Source organism: Zonotrichia albicollis, chromosome 3 (assembly GCF_047830755.1).
Source record: "Zonotrichia albicollis isolate bZonAlb1 chromosome 3, bZonAlb1.hap1, whole genome shotgun sequence".
NCBI classification, from domain to species: domain Eukaryota; kingdom Metazoa; phylum Chordata; class Aves; order Passeriformes; family Passerellidae; genus Zonotrichia; species Zonotrichia albicollis.
In genome coordinates this window covers 91836830-91855522 of record NC_133821.1, presented here as the reverse complement: position 1 = coordinate 91855522, position 18693 = coordinate 91836830, and the positions used below count along the sequence as shown (strand labels likewise).

Here is an 18693-nt window from a genome sequence, read left to right as displayed (position 1 = left end):
TGATAAACCTGTAATATGAGGTGATTAATCTGATATTTGGAATTTCTTCTAAGCCACTGCAGTTTGTGCAAATATGTTTGATATATAGAATGTTTGATGATCTGTTGATTGTTGAGAAAGGTGGTGATAATTCACTACTAGTCAGGATGTAATTCTGCTAAACCCACTGAAGGCAAGTCAACACTGCAATTGTTTCCTTATGTTAACTTCGAGTAAGTTGTTAAGGTTCTTCTTAGATTTATCCAAAGCAAATTGAGGTGAGTCTTTGGTTTGTTGTTTGTGGGTTTAAAAAAATATTTGCTTTGGCCAGAGAAAATGGCTTGATGCCTAGTAGGGCAGCAATTTCTTCAGAAGAAAAAGAACCAAGGAAAAGTAAGTAAGTAATACTCAGCAGGCAGTTTTGCTTAAAAATAAACAATGCCCCCCATCACACACAAGCAAAAACACACTAAAAAAACAAAACCAGCAAAACAAAAAAACTGAAACTTGATAATTTCTTTGATGGCACATTGAGGTTGAAAGGAAGGTAGGTGTAAATAGATGTTTTATATTAATTACCAGTAGTCAGTCTGGTCCACTGAATTGCCAGCTTCTAGCTTGGCTCTGTCTGACCAGTGCACTCACCCTGCGTTGCAAAGAGCACCATGGCAATAGTTGCAGCTCATGTTTTTTAAGGATAAGAATTTAACTTTAGTTTCTGGGAAATAAATGCAAAGATTAGAAGTTGCATCACATTGTCAGCACCACCAGAAGAAAAAGAATGGGTTATGAAACGTGCCCACCTCTGAAGCTGAAAACGGAATTGTGCCGGGAGGAAATAAGATGGTAGGGCGAGGCAGCGGGGGCTCCCGGTGGCCGGGCAGCCGCGGTGCCGGTCCCGCTCGGTGTGTGCGGGGCTCCCCATGCGGGGCAGCAGCAGCCGCGGTGCCGGTCCCGCTCGGTGGGTGCGGGGCTCCCGGTGGCCGGGGCAGCAGCAGCCGCGGTGCCGGTCCCGCTCGGTGGGTGCGGGGCTCCCGGTGGCCGGGGCAGCAGCAGCCGCGGTGCCGGTCCTGCTCGGTGGGTGCGGGGCTCCCCATGCCGGGCAGCCGCAGCCGCGGTGCCGGTCCCGCTCGGTGGGTGCGGGACTCCCCATGCCGGGCAGCAGCAGCCGCGGTGCCGGTCCCGCTCGGTGGGTGCGCGCCCGGAGCGCTGTCGCACAGCGCCATCTCCCGCGGGCGCGGGCGCTCCGCGTCAGCCCAGCCCCACAACCCTGTGCAAGATCATCCACACCCGATTATCCGTGGCCAGCCAAAGAGCTACTGCATCGTCCCATCTATACCATGGCTAATTTAATATTTGCCAGCTAATTGAAGTGGTGTATCTAGCCCTGACTAGAAGAATCTGTAATGAGTGCTGCACTCTAATTTCATTTTGCCTTCTGCTGTGAGGTTTTGCTATTGCATTAGCATTCCACTCTTGCCATCATTATTCAGAATTATTCACAGACACGGTCATGTGAATAAATCTAAATTATTCACTTAAATAATTTGTGAGCATGTCATTGCAACATCACTCTTACGGTTGCCTGTGGCAAATGGGAAACTTTCTCAGGTGATGAAGCTCAACTTGAATGTTTCTTAAATAATTTTCCAAATTTAAGCTCTGTAGAAATTAACTGCTTTGTCACACTGACTGGTTATGTAAGTCTATGGTCCTCTGCTCATGCTGGGAAGGAGGCGGTCAATAAATGTAAGTGAAAAAGATGCACTTAGATCATGTGCCCTGAAGCAGCAGCATGAGCTCAGGTCTGAGTGCAAAAAGCCATTGCATATACAAAGTCCTCCTATAATCCATGGTGTTAGAAATCTGTGATTGAAATTCCCAAGCTTGACTGCATGCTGGTGGTACACTGTGGGATTCTTCCCAGATTATACCACCAACACCTTGACTCATTCTTCTTGAAGTTTTCTCCAGAAAAAAGGAGAGCACCTGAAAGTGGAAGTCTTTTTTGTAGCCTTGATTTCAATATTTAGCATTTAAGATTGGTCAAGAAAAGTAGTAGTGATTTGCTTCATTAGTTGTTTGAGATGTAAGAAAACTCAATAAGTCAAATAGTCATCTGCATCACCTTGTGTGATAAAACAGTTCTGTGGCACAGTTCTGACAGGAGCCATTAAGACATGAACATTCACACTACTTTCACTGACGTTTTCTGGTCACAGGAGCTGACTGTAGTATACACGTGGGGAGTTCTGGCTCTGATAAGGTCAGTGGCATTTGCTGAGGGTCTTTCTGATGGGCACAGAGGATGCAGTGGTGTAGCCGACACAGAATCTAGGCAATGCTATCCCTGACACAATGCTATCCCTTTCTCTTACAGGTGGTAGGCATTTTTGCAGGATTTGGTCTTCTACTTTTGGTGGCCTCCCCTTTCCTTCTACTTGCTACACCATTTGTTCTCTGCTGCAAGTGCAAATGTAATAAAGGAGATGATGACCCTCTACCTACCTAGACTGAGAGAAGATTGGACTCATCACAACATGTTTTGGTTTTACTGTTGCTGTTATGTTTCCCTCTTGCACTTACATTGCTGTAGCCTTACTTGCCCCATTCTGCTTTTTGTTGACACAGTCTTGATTCCAGGAACTGTTGTTACTACTGTTGTACAGATCACTTGATAACAGACAAGGAGGGTAAGAGAAGGCAAGTTTGGTGCTAAAGGGAGACCACAGACCTGGGTAGCTATCTGAAATTAAGAGGTGATACTGCTAAAAATAATGCAAAAGGTTGGTGCTGCCCTGCTGGTGGACGAGGGACTGTACTGAATGACATCAGCAAACCAAGCTGAAAAAGCCTACAAACTTCTGCATATCTGTTTGCTTCCAAATTTGGTGTCTTACTCCTGCATATGTTTGAGTTGACTATCATTTGAATCTGATAGTCAACTTCATGTGACTTTAATAAACATCTGATTTTGTTAAAGCATTCACAATGTCCTTTTTAGTACCTATTTTTTCCAAGTGTAACAAAATTAGTGAGGTGCGTATAGGCCATCCTATGCCTTTCTTGAAATTTGGGGAGGATCAGAGGGACAAAGTTAGTCCTGCTGCCTTCCACTAATTTTATAAAGTCTTATAAGAAATTTGTTTGATTAAAAGCTACATTTTAAAATTCATTGATGAAGCTGTAAGGTTGAGTGGTGGCACAAACCCGCTATTTAATCAAGTTTCTTTTAAAAACACATTGATGGTATTGCTTACCCCTGGACCACTAGTGTTTTTCTGAATTGTTATTTTTTGCTATTGTTTAGGGTTCTGCTACACTTATAGGGCTATGTAACTTCTAATCCAGGTATCTTAATCTTTTTATAGATACATAGATATATATATATAAAATCCTATTTAAACCAAATGTGTAAATAGCTGTGCTATTGAATTATTTTGGAAATTCAGAATAGCTTGCTTCTGTCTTTAGGACAATTAATAAAAAATACAGGACTAACTTTACTATTTAGCAGACTTTTGGGTTATTAACGAGTCTTTCCTTTTAAATATAAAAATACATCATGGTTATCCCTGTAGTTAATATGAAAATGCCTGGGATATTTGTGGAAGTTGTGCTTTGCATTTAAACTACTTGGCCCGTTTTCAGAGATAGTATTGTATGATATGTGGTGTATTGTGCTAATAACAATACTGTGACAAAATAAGTTTTTATTTGAAAACTAATCACTTGATAGCTTTGCAAAATTCAGTACTCTGTTTTCAGGGTAGTAAAGTGTGCTATTCAACATACTACATCATTGAGGTTTCTCTTTGGAAATATTTTTTGAAAACCATTTTGCTCTATTTTAAAGCCAACAAGAATTTGACTAATAACTTTGTGCCATGAAATGTGAAGCACCTGAAACAATGTGTATGTCTGTAATACGAAGGAAAACATTCTTTTGAATGGCTTGTGGACTGAAGTTTTACATCATCTCTTGGTCATCATTTATTTCTGCCATTAGCAATGTACTGACATGGATGAATATCGTGAAGCCAGGATAACTTTGTACTGAAAATGTCTTAAGATCCTTAACTGCATCTGCTTCTGGCTGTTGTCACAGGCTGGGAATTGTTTTCATAGCTCAACCATCAAAAAATTACTCTTTATTGGCTTTTGGTTTACACTGTGTATCTGTTAAATAAAAATATTGTAGGGCACAGTTTTGAAAAGGCCAATTTCTTTTTATAAAACTATTCTCCTCCCTTATCCTCCAAGTTTAGTGCTATTCAAATTGTATCTAACCGTAGATTTTAACTCCAGGAGCTGGAGATTGCAATTCACTTACTTGGTTTGATTTTAATGAATTTGGCCTCTGTAATGTGAATAAAAAGGATAGGTTGTTTCCAGCAAATCTGAAGTCATGATATCTTCAGATTGTTTATGGCAATGCACAGTTCAGATCTTTTGTTGTTTGAGTATCTTTAGTATTTTGGCTATCTTGGTTATTAAAAATTGCTGAATTGTTCAAAAATACCCGTAGGGAAGTGTTGTGGTGCATTTGATCCCTGTTTGTCAGCTTCAAGGGGTGTGTGGAGCACTGCTGAGTTCAGCAGGCAGGGAGGTGCTTCTCTCCCTCTGGCATCAGCTCAGTCCATTTCCCAGAGGGATCCCAAGCCATGCACCTGAGTTGTCCTGAGTCATAGCTTCACTGCGCAGAATTAGTGAAAACCCTTCTGCAAAAGACAACTTCCTGGAGGTTAGCTTGAACTATGGCCTTTCCTCCCTGGCCCTGTACTCCTGTTTGACTGGAGAAAAAAACCCTGGACAATAGGATGTAAAGACTTAATGGGTTATTAATTTTCTAGCTGGGGCACTGAGGGGTTTTGCTGTATTGTGGCTGTGGCTGGTGACCAATTCTCCTACTGGGATCATAGTAAACAGGAAATATTCACTCGCCTGTGAACAGTATTGAGTGTCCTGGTATGAGGAGGTTTATTTTCTCTGTGCCTTTCTTAGAGAATTTATGTCAAAATACAGCAGAACTTGACTTTTCCCAAGTGCTGTGCGGCCAGTTAATAATCAATGTCAGAATTAATGCATTTCCAGATTTAAAAGAAAAAAGAAAGATACATTTGCAAATACAGAAATTTTAAAATGATAATTTATAATTGATACTCACAAGTAACATTATATGCAATCAGAAAACTGTGTCAGTGTATCTCTGATCTCAACATACTTGAATTGCTACTGGTGATTTTTATGACACAGATCTTGTTTCACATCCTAGCTGTTGGAATAGAGTATATGCCTACATATATTTACCAAATACCTACCCAGTCTTTTCAGGTTTGTTAAATGTCATTCCATCTGTATTCTCGGGGACTTTTTTGCTTATTTTTATGGTTGTTAATATGGTTATTATTATTTTTAATGCTGATGTGGTTCCAAAGTAGCAACGTTTGGTGGTGATGTATTAAGTTCAGGGTGCTTTTATGTTACAGCTTATGTTGATACTGTGACATTTAATACCCCAAAATTCAATTGTAAATACATAATTTTAAACTCTGACATTTAAACTCCCTGCCACAGGAAAGAGAATGTTTGTTTCTTTGTCTTTCAAATGAAAATCTGTTGCAACAGCTATGACTTTTTGTATTTGCACCAGAAAAACAAGTATGACAGCATGATTTCTGCTGCATTTTTATGGTTATGCTATTATTTAGGGTGTTTTTATTCACACAGAATCATAGAATACTCTGATTTGAAAGGACCCACAAGGATCAAGTCCAGCTCTTGAGTAAATGGTGTGTTCATAAATGCTGTTTGATAGAGTTTGTACTCGTACATCATCTGCATATTCTTCTGGGGTGTCATGTGGTGTCACATCTAGGGAGTGTGGAGTCCCACTCCAGAGGCTCTGCATCTCCCCAGCCTTGCCATTGGTTGGGTTGAAGCCAGTCCTGAGGGAGATCAGGAGCACAGCCCACTTCATCTTCAATGCTGGTAGCGTTGGCTTTTCCCCTGTGACATCGGCCAAGTCACTCACTGCCTTTTATCTCAGTCTGACCATCTGTAAAGTGAATGGACCAGTGTTTACCTCAGGAGTGCTGTGAGGACAAATTCATTGGTTTTGAGACTCTTCAAAAGTTTGTGGATGATGAACAATTATATATAAAAGATTACTGTAGTTTTATGTTAATATTTTAGTTTTATTCATGTTGGCGTTCATTCTGAAGCCTCCTACTACTGACTTTAGCATGTCAAGAATTTAGGATACTTTCCCCAACATACTAAGAAGCATGATCTTTCCTCAGATACTCTGGTGCATAAATCAGGCAAAATCCCAAATAACAGCAGACTGAATCAACTCTCTGTTTACAGCTGAGCTCCTGACATGCAGAAAACAATCAAAATTAGGGAATAGCTCTCATTTATGGAGCTGACAGGAAAAAATATCCATAGGTGAGAAAAATACTAAGTGTTTTTTTAAAAAAATATTGTTATGGGCAGGAAGATTAGAATGAAGTTCTGTGCATTTCATCTGTAGGCCTTTTACTGTATAGGAATAAATATTTTTAATGCAGGCCATTATCATTCCAGTGAGGTGCAGCATGCATAAACCTTTGTGCAGGTTTGCTTTTTTAAGACCAAAGTTTGTACATTTCATGTACATAATCCAAAAGCCTGAGGAAAACAAGTAAATTACAGTTGTTGATGACAGTGATACTAAGGACATCAAAAAAAGCCTGCATCAGCCCTTAATTGCTAATGCACTTGTACTAAGTAAGGCATGCTGTTTGTGTTTAGAGCCCTGTTGTCTTCATTATTGCTTTGATTTGTGTATATCTGACAAGAAATCCAAGAACATTAGGTACAGGTACATGGTACATAACTGAACCTTTCTTGATCATTTTATTATGATGTATTTTAAAACTTGTATAGGGATAAGCATGAAGGAGTCATGCATATGTATAAATAATGTATTTGACCAGTGTAAAAATAGTTCTGTTGATGTATTTGAAATGTAAGTGCATTTTGTGCCACTAACACTGTGATGTATAAAGGAGCTGTTGAATGCCTTTTAATGTGGTGTTTTGTACTTTGAATCATATTGGAGAGTTTAATTTGTAATTTCAATAGATATTTTAAATGAATGTGTTTCCTGTGATTCTTCATAGTGACTTTTCCCTGTGCTTCTCTGCCTCTCAGGCTTTTGGAGAAAGCACAGCCTGTGGCCTGGAGACCTCCTGCCACAATTCTGGACATAATTGTCGTTTCTGACTCACCATCTCCCAGCTTAGCTGGAAGAAGGAATCTGAATCTCTCTTTTCAGATATATCTCTAGGACTAATTTGATGCATAGCTGGATCTTTGATGGGCTGAAGCCAGTCCTGAGAGAGATCAGGAGCAAAGCCCAGTTCCTCTTCAATGGTGATAGTGTTGGTTTTTCCCTTAAGACATTGGCCAAGTCACTTACTACCTTTTATCTCAATTTGACCATCTTTTAAGTGAGTCCTTGATCCAGCTCCCGTTGTATTCCATGGATGCTCTGGGCAGTGGACGTGCTGCCCCAAGGATCACTCTGAGGCGTGTGTATGTTCTTGCACCATGGGTTTAGGTCTGGTGCAGGTGACTGCGAGCAGCTTGTGCTCCCACCTGCTGGTGTGGAAAAGTAATGTTGGGGTACCTGTTGCCGATTCCCTGACTTCTGGGACTCTGCCTGGGCTCTCCAGGGGGATTCCCCTGTCTGGGGAGACCTTCCTGGAGTGGTTTTGTGTCAGGAAAGAGAGATGCATTGGATCTTTTCAGTCTTCAGGTTCTTGTTGTTATCTTATCTAGAGTTCTGCACGCTGTCCACACCAGGCTCAGCGCACTGGAAAAGCACTGCAAAAATGGCAAGCAATCTATTGTTACAAGGTCTTTTAAAGCTAAACTATCCAATTCAGAGCTAACACCTAGATTATTTTCCCTTTTAATCCAATAACTGATCCCCAACAGCCCACAATGTGGACTTTTCCACCCAATTACAAAACGCCACCCAGAGCCATGAAGGAGGAGGAAGAAGCCCAGGATGACACCCTCCATCTTGCTTCCATCCAGTACATACTAAAAATCCTAAAACCTAAATTTCCCAAGTGATACATCTACACTACTCTCTACAATCTACTTCACACTCTAGTGGATTCTAGTCTATTCTGGAGTTTAGGAATCTTTGTCCATGAATGAGGGTCAAAGTCAGGATTCCCCTGGGCGTCAGGGCACCCCAGAGCAGACAGAGACATATTCCCAGGGCTCTGGATTTCCACAGAGTAAAGCCCAATCTCCTGAATAACTGAGCATATTTAACTCTCTGACAGTGGTAATGAGTTCTCATGTTCTTGACTCCATCAACAAGCTCTTTGCATGTTGCCTAAACTGTAGTTGAGGATGCAAGCTTTCCTTTAGTTCCCATAGCTTATTTCTCATTTGTTAGGATACAATTTGTCTATACCTGTAAAAAAAGAACAAACACAATTTCTTCAAGAAAATGGTGTGCATAAAGAATATGTATGTATGTGCTTTCTACCTGACAACTTTAGAAAAAGCCATGTAATGGCTGCTACTAATTTATTTCATTTTCATGGAGCATAATGATTTTTCTCCATAAAGGTAAGAGCTAGTTAGATATTTTGTTCAATTAATTGGGCAGAAAATAGTGTCTAAAAAGCTACAAGGTGTTTTGACTTCTTCTAGGAGCAGGTATTGTTAATAATGATCTTTTTACTTGCTTCTGCTGCTCCCACATTGTGTTACTTCCAATGAACAGATGTTTGGTGTTGCAGGTTTCTCTTGGAGAGTAGGATTATTTCTCAGTCATGTGCAATAACTGTGTAGATTAGTGACCTTTAGCTTCTGGGCAGTCCCTCTATTTCTCTACCAGGTTCAGCCTCCCTTGCTATAGAAGGATTTTCTAACCTGTGCCTTTCAGCTGTGTGACTTGGTTTCTGCACAGCAAGTCTCATCAGAGAATGACAAGCACTGCAGAAATTAGGTGGAGTAACAGTCATCTGTCTAAAATTAGAAAATTAGAGTGGCCAACTTACAGCACATGCATGTTCTAGTAAACAGTGTCCAGGACCATTCAATTGCCAGAGCTGAACCACATCCACATAGTAAGTTCTGTTAGGAGGGACCACAGCCCCAGAATAATTCCTGAAGTGTATTTGGGCATTGGATGGAAGAGTTCTGCTCAAAATCATGTCATTAACTGTCCTGTAAGAATTGAAAGATTGGGACAAGAGAATTGCACAGCACAAAACTCTTGCGCTAATTCTAGCATTCTGATAGTTACAGTGGTGCTAATGGAATTGGTATTGTCTATGCACACATGCATGGGGGATAGTTCTGGAAATTGCCACTACCAACTTGTAAGCACAGTGCATCCACAGCATCCACAAAGCACCTTTCTTCTTCTTTTATTTATTTTTTTTTAATTGAAGATCAGGTGGAAAGTTCCTCATAAGAGATTTTGTGCCATGGCTACTTGACCTGTCAGCACTGCCTCTATATCAAGAGTTATTTTATGTGGCATATATTGAAACCAATGAAACTTTCATTGATTTTGAGAATGACAGGTAAGGCTGTTTGGTACAAGGAAGCCTTTGCTACCCAGATTCTCTGCTCTGGGAGCCAAGATTCAGCCTGCAGTATCTAATATCACTTAAGTATGAGGTGTTTTGACATATATGTATCTCACCTCAACTGAGGGTAGTTGATGCAAAGACACATCTGAGTTTTTGGGACATCTCCTTTCCCATCCTGTACTGCTTTTACTAAGGTTGTTGTCTAGACAAATTAGCTTTTTTGGTCTCTTAAGCTGCTTCTCAGGTGTGTGGGGTTTTTTCCCATATGCTTTGATGACAGACGTCTAAACTGTCCTTGTCCAGGCATATAACTGCTTTCAGACTCCAGAGCAGAACTTGGTGGTGTGAATCATAACCAGGTTACTTTGTATTTCCAGGTGGCTCTGTGTGATGACCATAACTCAACACATGTGCCACATACAAAATGTTTAGAAGCTGTAAATCATACAAACCAACTCACACGTGCAAGCAATGGAAATGCACTTAAAATATTAGAGTCCTGTTCCTTTGTGGTGTGTGACATAAAGAACAATGTCAAGTTGTGTGTGCTATCTGTGAATTTATTCCCATGTTCCTTTTTTTTTTTGTTTGGGTTTTAAGGCCAAAAATGAATAAACACTGTAAGCCAAATAAAGAGAGCCCCTGGAAGCAAATTGTAGGTGTCCTAATTCAGTGCAGTATTCTAAAATCTGGATCTATATATGTGTGTCTAGCTGATATGTGCTTTATTTTTATACCCAGCATCTCCTTTAATGTCAAATGTGTCTTCTAGTCTGTGTACTCATATATGACTACAGGAAGAAGAAATTCTATTGCATAATTTTGTAGGAAATGTAATAATTTAGCAGGTCGGACCTCCTCATACCAGTCTAAATTAAAGATGTTGGCTCAGCCATTCCTGAGATCTCGCTGCAGTATGTTATTCTTGAGAACAATTACAAATAACCACACACTTAATTTTTCCTGTTTGCTCCCTCAAAATGATGTTTTGGTGGGTGGCAGAAATACTTGGGCTGCCCCAGCATCCTGAGGTCTTACTGTATTTTGAGAATGCCACTGTCATTTTAGGGGTTAGCCACAGCAGAAATGCATGAGCTTGTGCAAAATTGCATTTAAAATTGCCTCGGCAGATGGGCCGAGTGCGGCGTTTTTTTGTTTGCATGCCTGGACTCATGTTGTTGAAACTGCTACGAGGGGCACAGGTCGACAGAGGGATTCCTGAGTTGGAATAGGGATAAACTGCTCCAGTGCCTTAGCGAAGGCACTGGAAGGGTTTCCGGGCAGAGAGCGCTGCTGGCGCCGGCCAGCAGGGAGCAGCCGCCGATCAGCGCAGCTCAGCGTGGGCTGCCTCCAGGAGAAATCCCTGGCAGCCAGATTTCCACCTCGAGCCTGTAAAGTCTGTGTCTCAAAGCCTCCGCAGAGCTAATTGTAAAGATAGGGCTAAAAATAACGATGTTATGATGGGCCTGCTGACACTGCTGGGGCTGTTCTAGTCTCTGATATTAACATACATTATTGCTCCTGTTCTCTGAGGGTGTATAAACCTTTTCTGACAGGGAAAAAGACCAAGCGTTGAACTTTCAAAAGCAGATATAGAGATGTTGCAGTCTACAAATGTAAAATGAGAGGTGCAAACCAGAGATCTCCTTCAAAATGCCAAATTCAAAAACATTGATTTCACTGGGAGAAGAGGGGGGAACACTAAAATCAGTTGGTTACAAACAGAGTAAGATTTGGCTAATAACACTGCATCTTCTCTATATTTTATAATGGACGGATATTGTAGCTCAGCCAAATTATTTTCTCTCTTCCTACCCACGCCTGCTGTTGTATCTGTGTTCTTTAATACAGATGTTCAGCAGAAACAATGCAACTGTCCAAACAATTACTCCAGCCATCCATTCAGCAGTCAATGTGTTTGGCAGGGGAGGCTAGATGCAACAGGGAAGTTGTGAGTCCTTCTGCCTTTACCCCTCTATTTATATACATTCCAAAGTTCATGCGCCTTCCTACCCCTGCTCAGCCACCAAGTACATCTGAATAGAGCAAAGTGAAACGTTGGTTTCTCATGTTTTTTGTGGACTAGAGGTTTGTTTCTGGATCCTGCCAATACTAACACAAACTCTAACTTAAAAAAAAAAAAGATAAAATGTGCGGTCCTGGTTGCCATCATCTCCCTGACAGAATTCCAGGGACTCCTGGAATTCATGCCAATTACACCCTGTTAGGGATGTGTTTGGAGCAGGTTTTTGAGCTGAATCTGTTTTTCCTTTTCAGATCCTTGAAGTTTTCTCAGGTGAAGCAGAGCAGTTGGAGGATTGGGGTAACACAGTGTCTCTTACCAAACCACTAACACTTTCCTTCCACCATATCCATGCATTTTGTTGAGCAAATTTTCCCAGCCTTCAACATCAATTAGGGGGCTACAGACAGAAAATCTTCAGAGTGCAGGATGCCTCCAGCCTTTCAGTGTTCCTTGCAGTTTTTCCTGCCTTCCCAGGAGCAGGGTAGTGTTTCTAGGTGCAGAGTATTAAAGAATAGCCCTTGAAAGATGCAAACTGGGGGGGAGGGGGGTTTGGTGTCTTGCTGTTTCCCACAACTGGAATCAGAAAGCAGAGACATCCGGAACAGCAGAAGAGAGAATGTGAGAAATTGCACCTTTCTCTCTGTCACCTCTACCTATGCTGTGACTAAAATGTACATTGGTGCTCAGTGCAATCATCCTTACCAGCAATTTTTATCCTTTCCTTACTTGTGATCTCAGGATGTGCTGCATTGCAGGTTCTGCAGTCAAGTACTCACATTTCCTTACAACTAAGGCTTGGTAAGGGAGGCAGAGGAAGGTTGAGACTCAGTTAAAATACAAGTGCCTTATGTGAGAGCTGACCCTCTAACTCAGCTTCTCCTGTGCCCTAAGACTGAATTAACCCAAATATTTTCTCTGCCATTGTGCTGTGGAAATAAACTGAATGTGCAAAACTACACCACCTGCAAGCAACATCCTTTTTCTTTCTAGAGACACCCCATAAACCTAGGGCTCCTTAAACTTAAAGAATTCTGTTGGATGCAACCATCTCTCTTTCATAGCTTTTAACATTAACCTGAGAAAATGCCTTCTGAGCCCCAGCGTCTGGCCAGAAGCTGCAGGGAAAAGCTGTGGCTGTGAGGGAAAGGAAACTGAGAAATGCTTGAGGTTGCAGCAACGTTTGTTTTGAATCACAGGATACCTTAATGACCCTTCAGGACCCTCAGTGCTTTAGGTCTTTAAAATTTTTGACAGCAACTTCAGATGTGCAGCCTGTCAGTGCGGCTCAGTAAGGTTGTAACACTGCTCTCAGCTGGATCGACTATGACTTTCCTTACTCCAACTCAAATATGAAGCTTGCAGAGGAGCTCTAGCTGCTATGCAGTGCCAGCAAAGCAGCTGAGAGCTACCTGCCTGCCCTTTCCATGCAGCACATGGCACCATGGAGCACTCCCTGACAATGGGCATGATTGTCTCTGCTCAGAGATCTCCAAACAGGCATGGGCAGCAGCCCCACAGAAATGATTGTGGTGTTTCTTCAAGGTCCTGCTCAGGAGGCTGTGTCAGGTGGGATTTGCCAATAAAACAACTAACAATGCTCCAATGGAAGGGTCTTGTAGAGCTTTATGTATCTGAGTGTTCAACAACCACATGTGAAGCACTGCAAACAAAGCTCCTGGATACGAGGAGCACTCAACATGTCGGTAGGGAGAAGAAAACCTTTTTCTGTTAACAAGGAAGTATCATAATCTCTTTAAAAGCCATAAAAGCAGTGACAACATGAGGTTCAGAAAAAACTTCATTCCTCTCTAGAGTATCCTCTGTGTCCTTTGTGTTCAATAGGTTTTTCCACCTGAAGAACTCATTCTCTCTGGGCTTCTCTGAAGAGCTACTGAAGGCTCAACATAAGGTTTGTGTGAAGAGTGTGTGGGTTGTGTGCAGTGCTCAGGCTAATTGCTGCCCCTGAAGCAGCTGGGAGGGGGTGGCCACAGAGGAATAGTAAATGAAGGTAGTCCACAAAGATTAGAAAATGTGATAATCACTTGATTTGTCAGGAGTAGAATCAGGAAATTTAAGCAAATATCTCAAATTCATTATTATTTCCTTCAACAAGCAAAATTTCAAAAGATATCTTGCATGTACCCCTCTCCCACCTTACAGAGAGGAAAACATCTCTTGTGTTACTGCTGGCTTTTGTTTCATTATTTTCTTCCTATTTTAAACATAAGAAGCAAACCCCAAAATTTCACAAGCTCTTGAGTACTGCACAATGCCTGCCTTATTTCTTTTCATGCATGGTGTCATGGCAACAGAAGGAATTCAAAATTAATTATAATGCAGGCAAGATGGGCTCTACTTGTATTATGTTTGATTTAGCTTGGCCTCCTGATTTATTTTTCACAAAGCAATATCAGAGGTGCTCTTTGCTACTACGGATTTTTCTTTGTCTGGTAAAGATCTTGTAGTCAATAATTTGAATATGTAGCAAGCTGCCAATGAAAACTGAATTATTACACAGAGATGAGACAAAAAATATTCAAAGGGAAAAGCAGGAAGAGGTAGTAAGTGATTAAGTGAAACAGATCTTGTTAAACTTTAGTAAATTCTAGGAGTAAAACAAAGCATGCTCTTTTTAACAGGAACAGCTCTACAACTATTACTGTTATCAATTTCCCTAAAAAGATTTGATTTATGACTTATTAATCAGATATAAGAATGTGTTTCATTTGAGAAATACTCAGTACCTGCTTTGATATGGTGATGCCTTAACCTGAAAGATACCTTGATGGTACACAAAGGGAACTCAATAAAAAATCAGTTAGACTTTCCAGCCTAACAAGTGTTTTATTTCCTCATTCAAAGAGGAAGTACTAAATTCATTTTTCTCTTCTGCTCTGCATTGCTAAAGACTCATGTACCATATAGTTTTTATATAGAAAGGACCAAATTCAATTTTTAACAATTAGATAGAATTCTTTCACCTGGAAAGCCATTTCTGGTTTCTGCAAATCTGTACCAGCAAGTCTATTTTGCACTTCCATCTGCAGGCATACTGTGCATCCTGTAAAGGACCAAATGAAGACAGAGAGACCCTGCAGCAGATTCCTTCAGCCTGTGTTCTGCATAATGCAGAAATAGTTCCCATGTGATGTGTGAGTGACCGATTTACGAGGCAGCTTCTGGAAAATCATGGGACGTGTAAAGGCAATGATCATAAAGAAAAAAAAAAGTTCTGGATTATCTATGTCCATCTTTTTTGTCTTTTGAATGATAAGCATCCATGTCTGCAAGTTTTCATTCACTATGAACACCAGAACCAATGTTTTATAAAAATCCCCCCCCCCCCAAATAAAATCTGAGATATAGTACAATCTCCAAAAGTAGGATTTTGGAATAAATAATAGAGACAACAAGGTGTTGAATTTTATTATTTGTTTTGTACAAAATATTTTGCATTAATCTTATTTCCTTTATGCCAAATCAGTCTGACTTAAATGTTCCAGGTATAAGGTACCCAGAAACAACCTACCACTGACTAAACAGAATACTCTTTTTTTTTTAATGAGAAAGGGAAATGATTTTTTTATTGGAAGGAAAAACTAGATCTATCTTGGAGGGCAAAACCCCCCCCAACAACTTATATTCAGATGTCACATTGCATTTAGTTCTTGACTTAGTGAAGAGTAAAAGAGATCTTTAACTGGGTTGATTACCCACAGAAGTTATGCTCTCAGCAGTCCTGAAGCTTGTGAACATCACTGTTGTTCAAGCCTTTGCAATGCAGTGAGAGCTACTTGGAGGACAGTTTGATCTAAGTTTCTCCTCACTTATTTACCCCTGGGGTCTCAATACAATTTCCAGAGCTATTGTACAATATGTGCAGATGATGAAATTCCAGAAGCTAATGCCTTCCCAGACTGGCATCAGGGATCAGTGGTATTGCATAAATAACCTCTGGATATTGTGACTAATTTCTGTCAGAGCAACAGCTAACTCATTGCAACAACTGAGAAACAACATTGGGAAAAGCAGCAACAAGCACTGAAACGTCTTGACATGTCCTCCATGCAGTGCTGAGACATTGATCCACTTACCAGATGGGAGAAGTCAGGCACGTTTCCTGATTCTTCGGGTCCACATATGGCGCATCAAAGAGGTGAACTCATATTTTTGGAAACAGAAAATTACTCAGTTCAACAGAAATATCTGGGATGTAGGCACTTCCCCAAGATGCAGAATGAAAATATTCTGCTATGTGATACTACTTCTGTTTCAGGTTTCTGGAGAAATTTGTGAGGTTGGAGGAGAACCTCCAAGGAGAGGAGGTTGGGCAAAGGAGAATGGGCAAGAGACAAGGAAATAATCAGATTTACTAGACCACAGTTACTCTGAGGAATAGTGCTTTCCTTGTGGCTCCTTTTCAATGTCTTGAATCTGTACTGCCTGCAGCCAGCACGGGTTACAGATTATCCTGGCAGCTCTCTAACATCTGAATTGCTCTAGCATGTTTTCAGATAGTTCCACAACTTACTATTGGCATTTATTTTGGATATTGTTTTAAATTACTCTGTTTCTTTTATGCATGGTGATAATGAGACACAGATTTTGTTCCATACTGACTGGCAAGCAGGCAGCAATCAAGAGTCCTGATGTGTACCAGTGAAGCCTTTCTCCCAAAATGCTCCCAAAACTGTCACTTCTGAAAAATGTGGTCCCAACTAGCAAAAGAGTGAGACCTTGCAGGCAGCTGAAGAGAGGCTGTCTGTTTAATCCATAGCAAAACAGAAGTGGGAAAGCAGTAGGAGCTCAGTAACTTCCTGGACATGAACAATGTTATGTCAGCTGAAAACTTGGCAAAGCAGATTCATGTGGGGGCAAGGACAAAAGCTTAAAGTATAAGGGGAGAATTGTCCAGCATAGTACAAGAGGATGCTGTACTTAATAAAAAAAAGGAAACGCCGCAGTGTAATTAAATACAAAGCCAAACCACCACATAAGCCCATCATGCAAATAAAACTGAAAGGAGAAAAAAACCACCAAATCAAGAAGGTGTAAAACATTTATGTGAAAAGACATACATACTTTATTTCATAGAATGCCTGTGTAAAAAACTATTTCTACTGTGTTTAATAAACTGTCTGTGTAGAGAAGTGCATATCAGGGTTGGTTTACTTCTGCTATGCAAATCTTCTCAAGGCAGGACTGCTGGCAGGACACTTCCCTGGATGGCAGCAGCATTGCCACCTGGCTGAGCACAGACTGGCTTGCCTTCCTTCAGCACTCCAACCAGGGTCACTGAAGAGAGTTATTTTTCATAATCCTACTGCGCCACTGTGTTCACAGGGGTCTTTGGATGAGGGAAGAGATGAGGATCTGACTCCATGTTTCAGAAGGCTTGATTTATTATTTTATGATATATATTGTATTAAAACTATACTAAAAGAATCGAAGAAAGGATTTCATCAGAAGGAAAGCTAGGAATAGAAAAAGAAAGAATGATAACAAAAGCTTCTGTCTCGGACAGAGAGTCTAAGCCAGCTGTGATTGGCCATTAACTAGAAACAACACTATGAGACCAATCACAGATCCACCTGTTGAGTTCCACAGCAGCAGATAACCATTGTTACATTAACAAAGGTTAACATTACATTGTTAGCCTTTGTTCCTGAGGTTCCTCAGCTTCTCAGGAGTAAAAATCCTAAAGAAAGGATTTTTCATAAAAGATGTCTGTGACACTGCTGGGCAAGTTCAAGGGCCAAACCTTGTAATACTATAATTTTAGCTTCTTATAGCTTAACATTTAATGAGAGTTAGATTAGTATAAAGAATGATGAAGCGGTTCCAAAGGTGTCCATGGGAAATTCTTCTCAACCACAGGGAATAATACTAAATGAAAAGAGTTTGGAAATTGAGAGGAATTTGACCTTGGCAGAAGGTGGACTGAAATCAGGGACTGGCACCCTTTCAAGGGTATTTTTCCAGTCAGTATTTTCCTGCCTAACTTAGAGGTTAAGCAATCCTAGTAGGAAGTTGGTGGGAGCCAGACACACCATTCTCAACCAAACCATGTGCTACTGATGAAAGGGTCAAATCCCTCAGGAGACAGGGCTGGAAACTGCTGCCTTTTGTAGACTACACATTTAGGTGGCAGTCTTTGCTGGCCTTGCTGATAGTACCTGACATCCTTCCAAAGAAATACACTTGTATTACCCCTTTGCAAAGTTTCTGACCCTGATTTTCCCATCCTTTCTTTCTAAGAACATTTTGTTGTATTCAGTGTTGCGAGCAAACACTGCCACCAGTCAAGAAATTGACCCAAAAGGTAATCACAGAAATAATTTGTTTTATATTATTCAGCATCTTCTCTTCCTTTTACTTTTTTTTCTATGAAACAACCAAATCATTAAGTATCTTGAAGAAACTTCTGTTTTTTAAAAACAGTGAAGGAATCTACATCAAACAGCAGTGATGGCTCTAGTAGTGGTGGCAAAACATGCAACAAAACCTTGCAATAACAAGCAAGTTTCCATCCCACTTTAGTCTAGGGGCTAGGATATAAATAGCAACAGTGAAAATGTGTCCAAAAGAAAGATTTACAAGACAGCCTTATTTCTTCAAAATCTTTTACTCTCTTCCTTTTACATGCATACATGCAAATTTCTAGCATTTACATTTGGTGGGCTTATTTACTAAATTCTGCAAAATTATTCATTCATGCCTTTCACAAAGCTGTAATAAGGAGCCCAAAACTGAGTTTCTCACACTGATTCTCAGTTTTTTTATGTCACCCAAACTGGATGTCTTTGATTTAGAGCTACACAGCAAAGCGTCCTATTACATCCAACAGAAAGAAACAGTTCCCTCCAGAGGAGGCTTATCTCACAAGTTGTGCAAGTTTTAGACTTGTGTCTAGGTTGGTATCTAAGAAAAGTGAGTTGAGTTTAAATGCTCCCTCTCTCAGTCCACTGATGTTGAAGAACCATAGGGGTGGTTTCCCACAGCCCAGGCAAGCCTGACAGAAAGTTTTTCTCTTCCCAAGAATCAACACTAGAGCTTGTGGGATACTTTTCCACATGT

At 40.7% G+C, this 18693-nt stretch overlaps 1 protein-coding gene across 3 annotated transcripts in view; it reads left to right on the top strand.

Moving 5' to 3' along the window:
- The window catches only part of RNF144A (ring finger protein 144A), a 68966-nt gene extending 55451 nt beyond the window's left edge, over window positions 1-13515 (top strand). For 2 of the 3 annotated variants that reach the window (XM_026793573.2, XM_005487222.4), the window contains one exon: window positions 2360-7121. In XM_026793573.2, coding sequence (XP_026649374.1) covers window positions 2360-2491 — 132 coding nt within the window. In that variant the 3' untranslated portion in view covers window positions 2492-7121. Of the gene's footprint in view, window positions 1-2359; window positions 7122-13458 lie in introns of those variants that run through there. The other variant, XM_074538126.1, reaches the window with a different exon arrangement.
- The last annotated feature ends 5178 nt before the right edge of the window (window positions 13516-18693 follow it).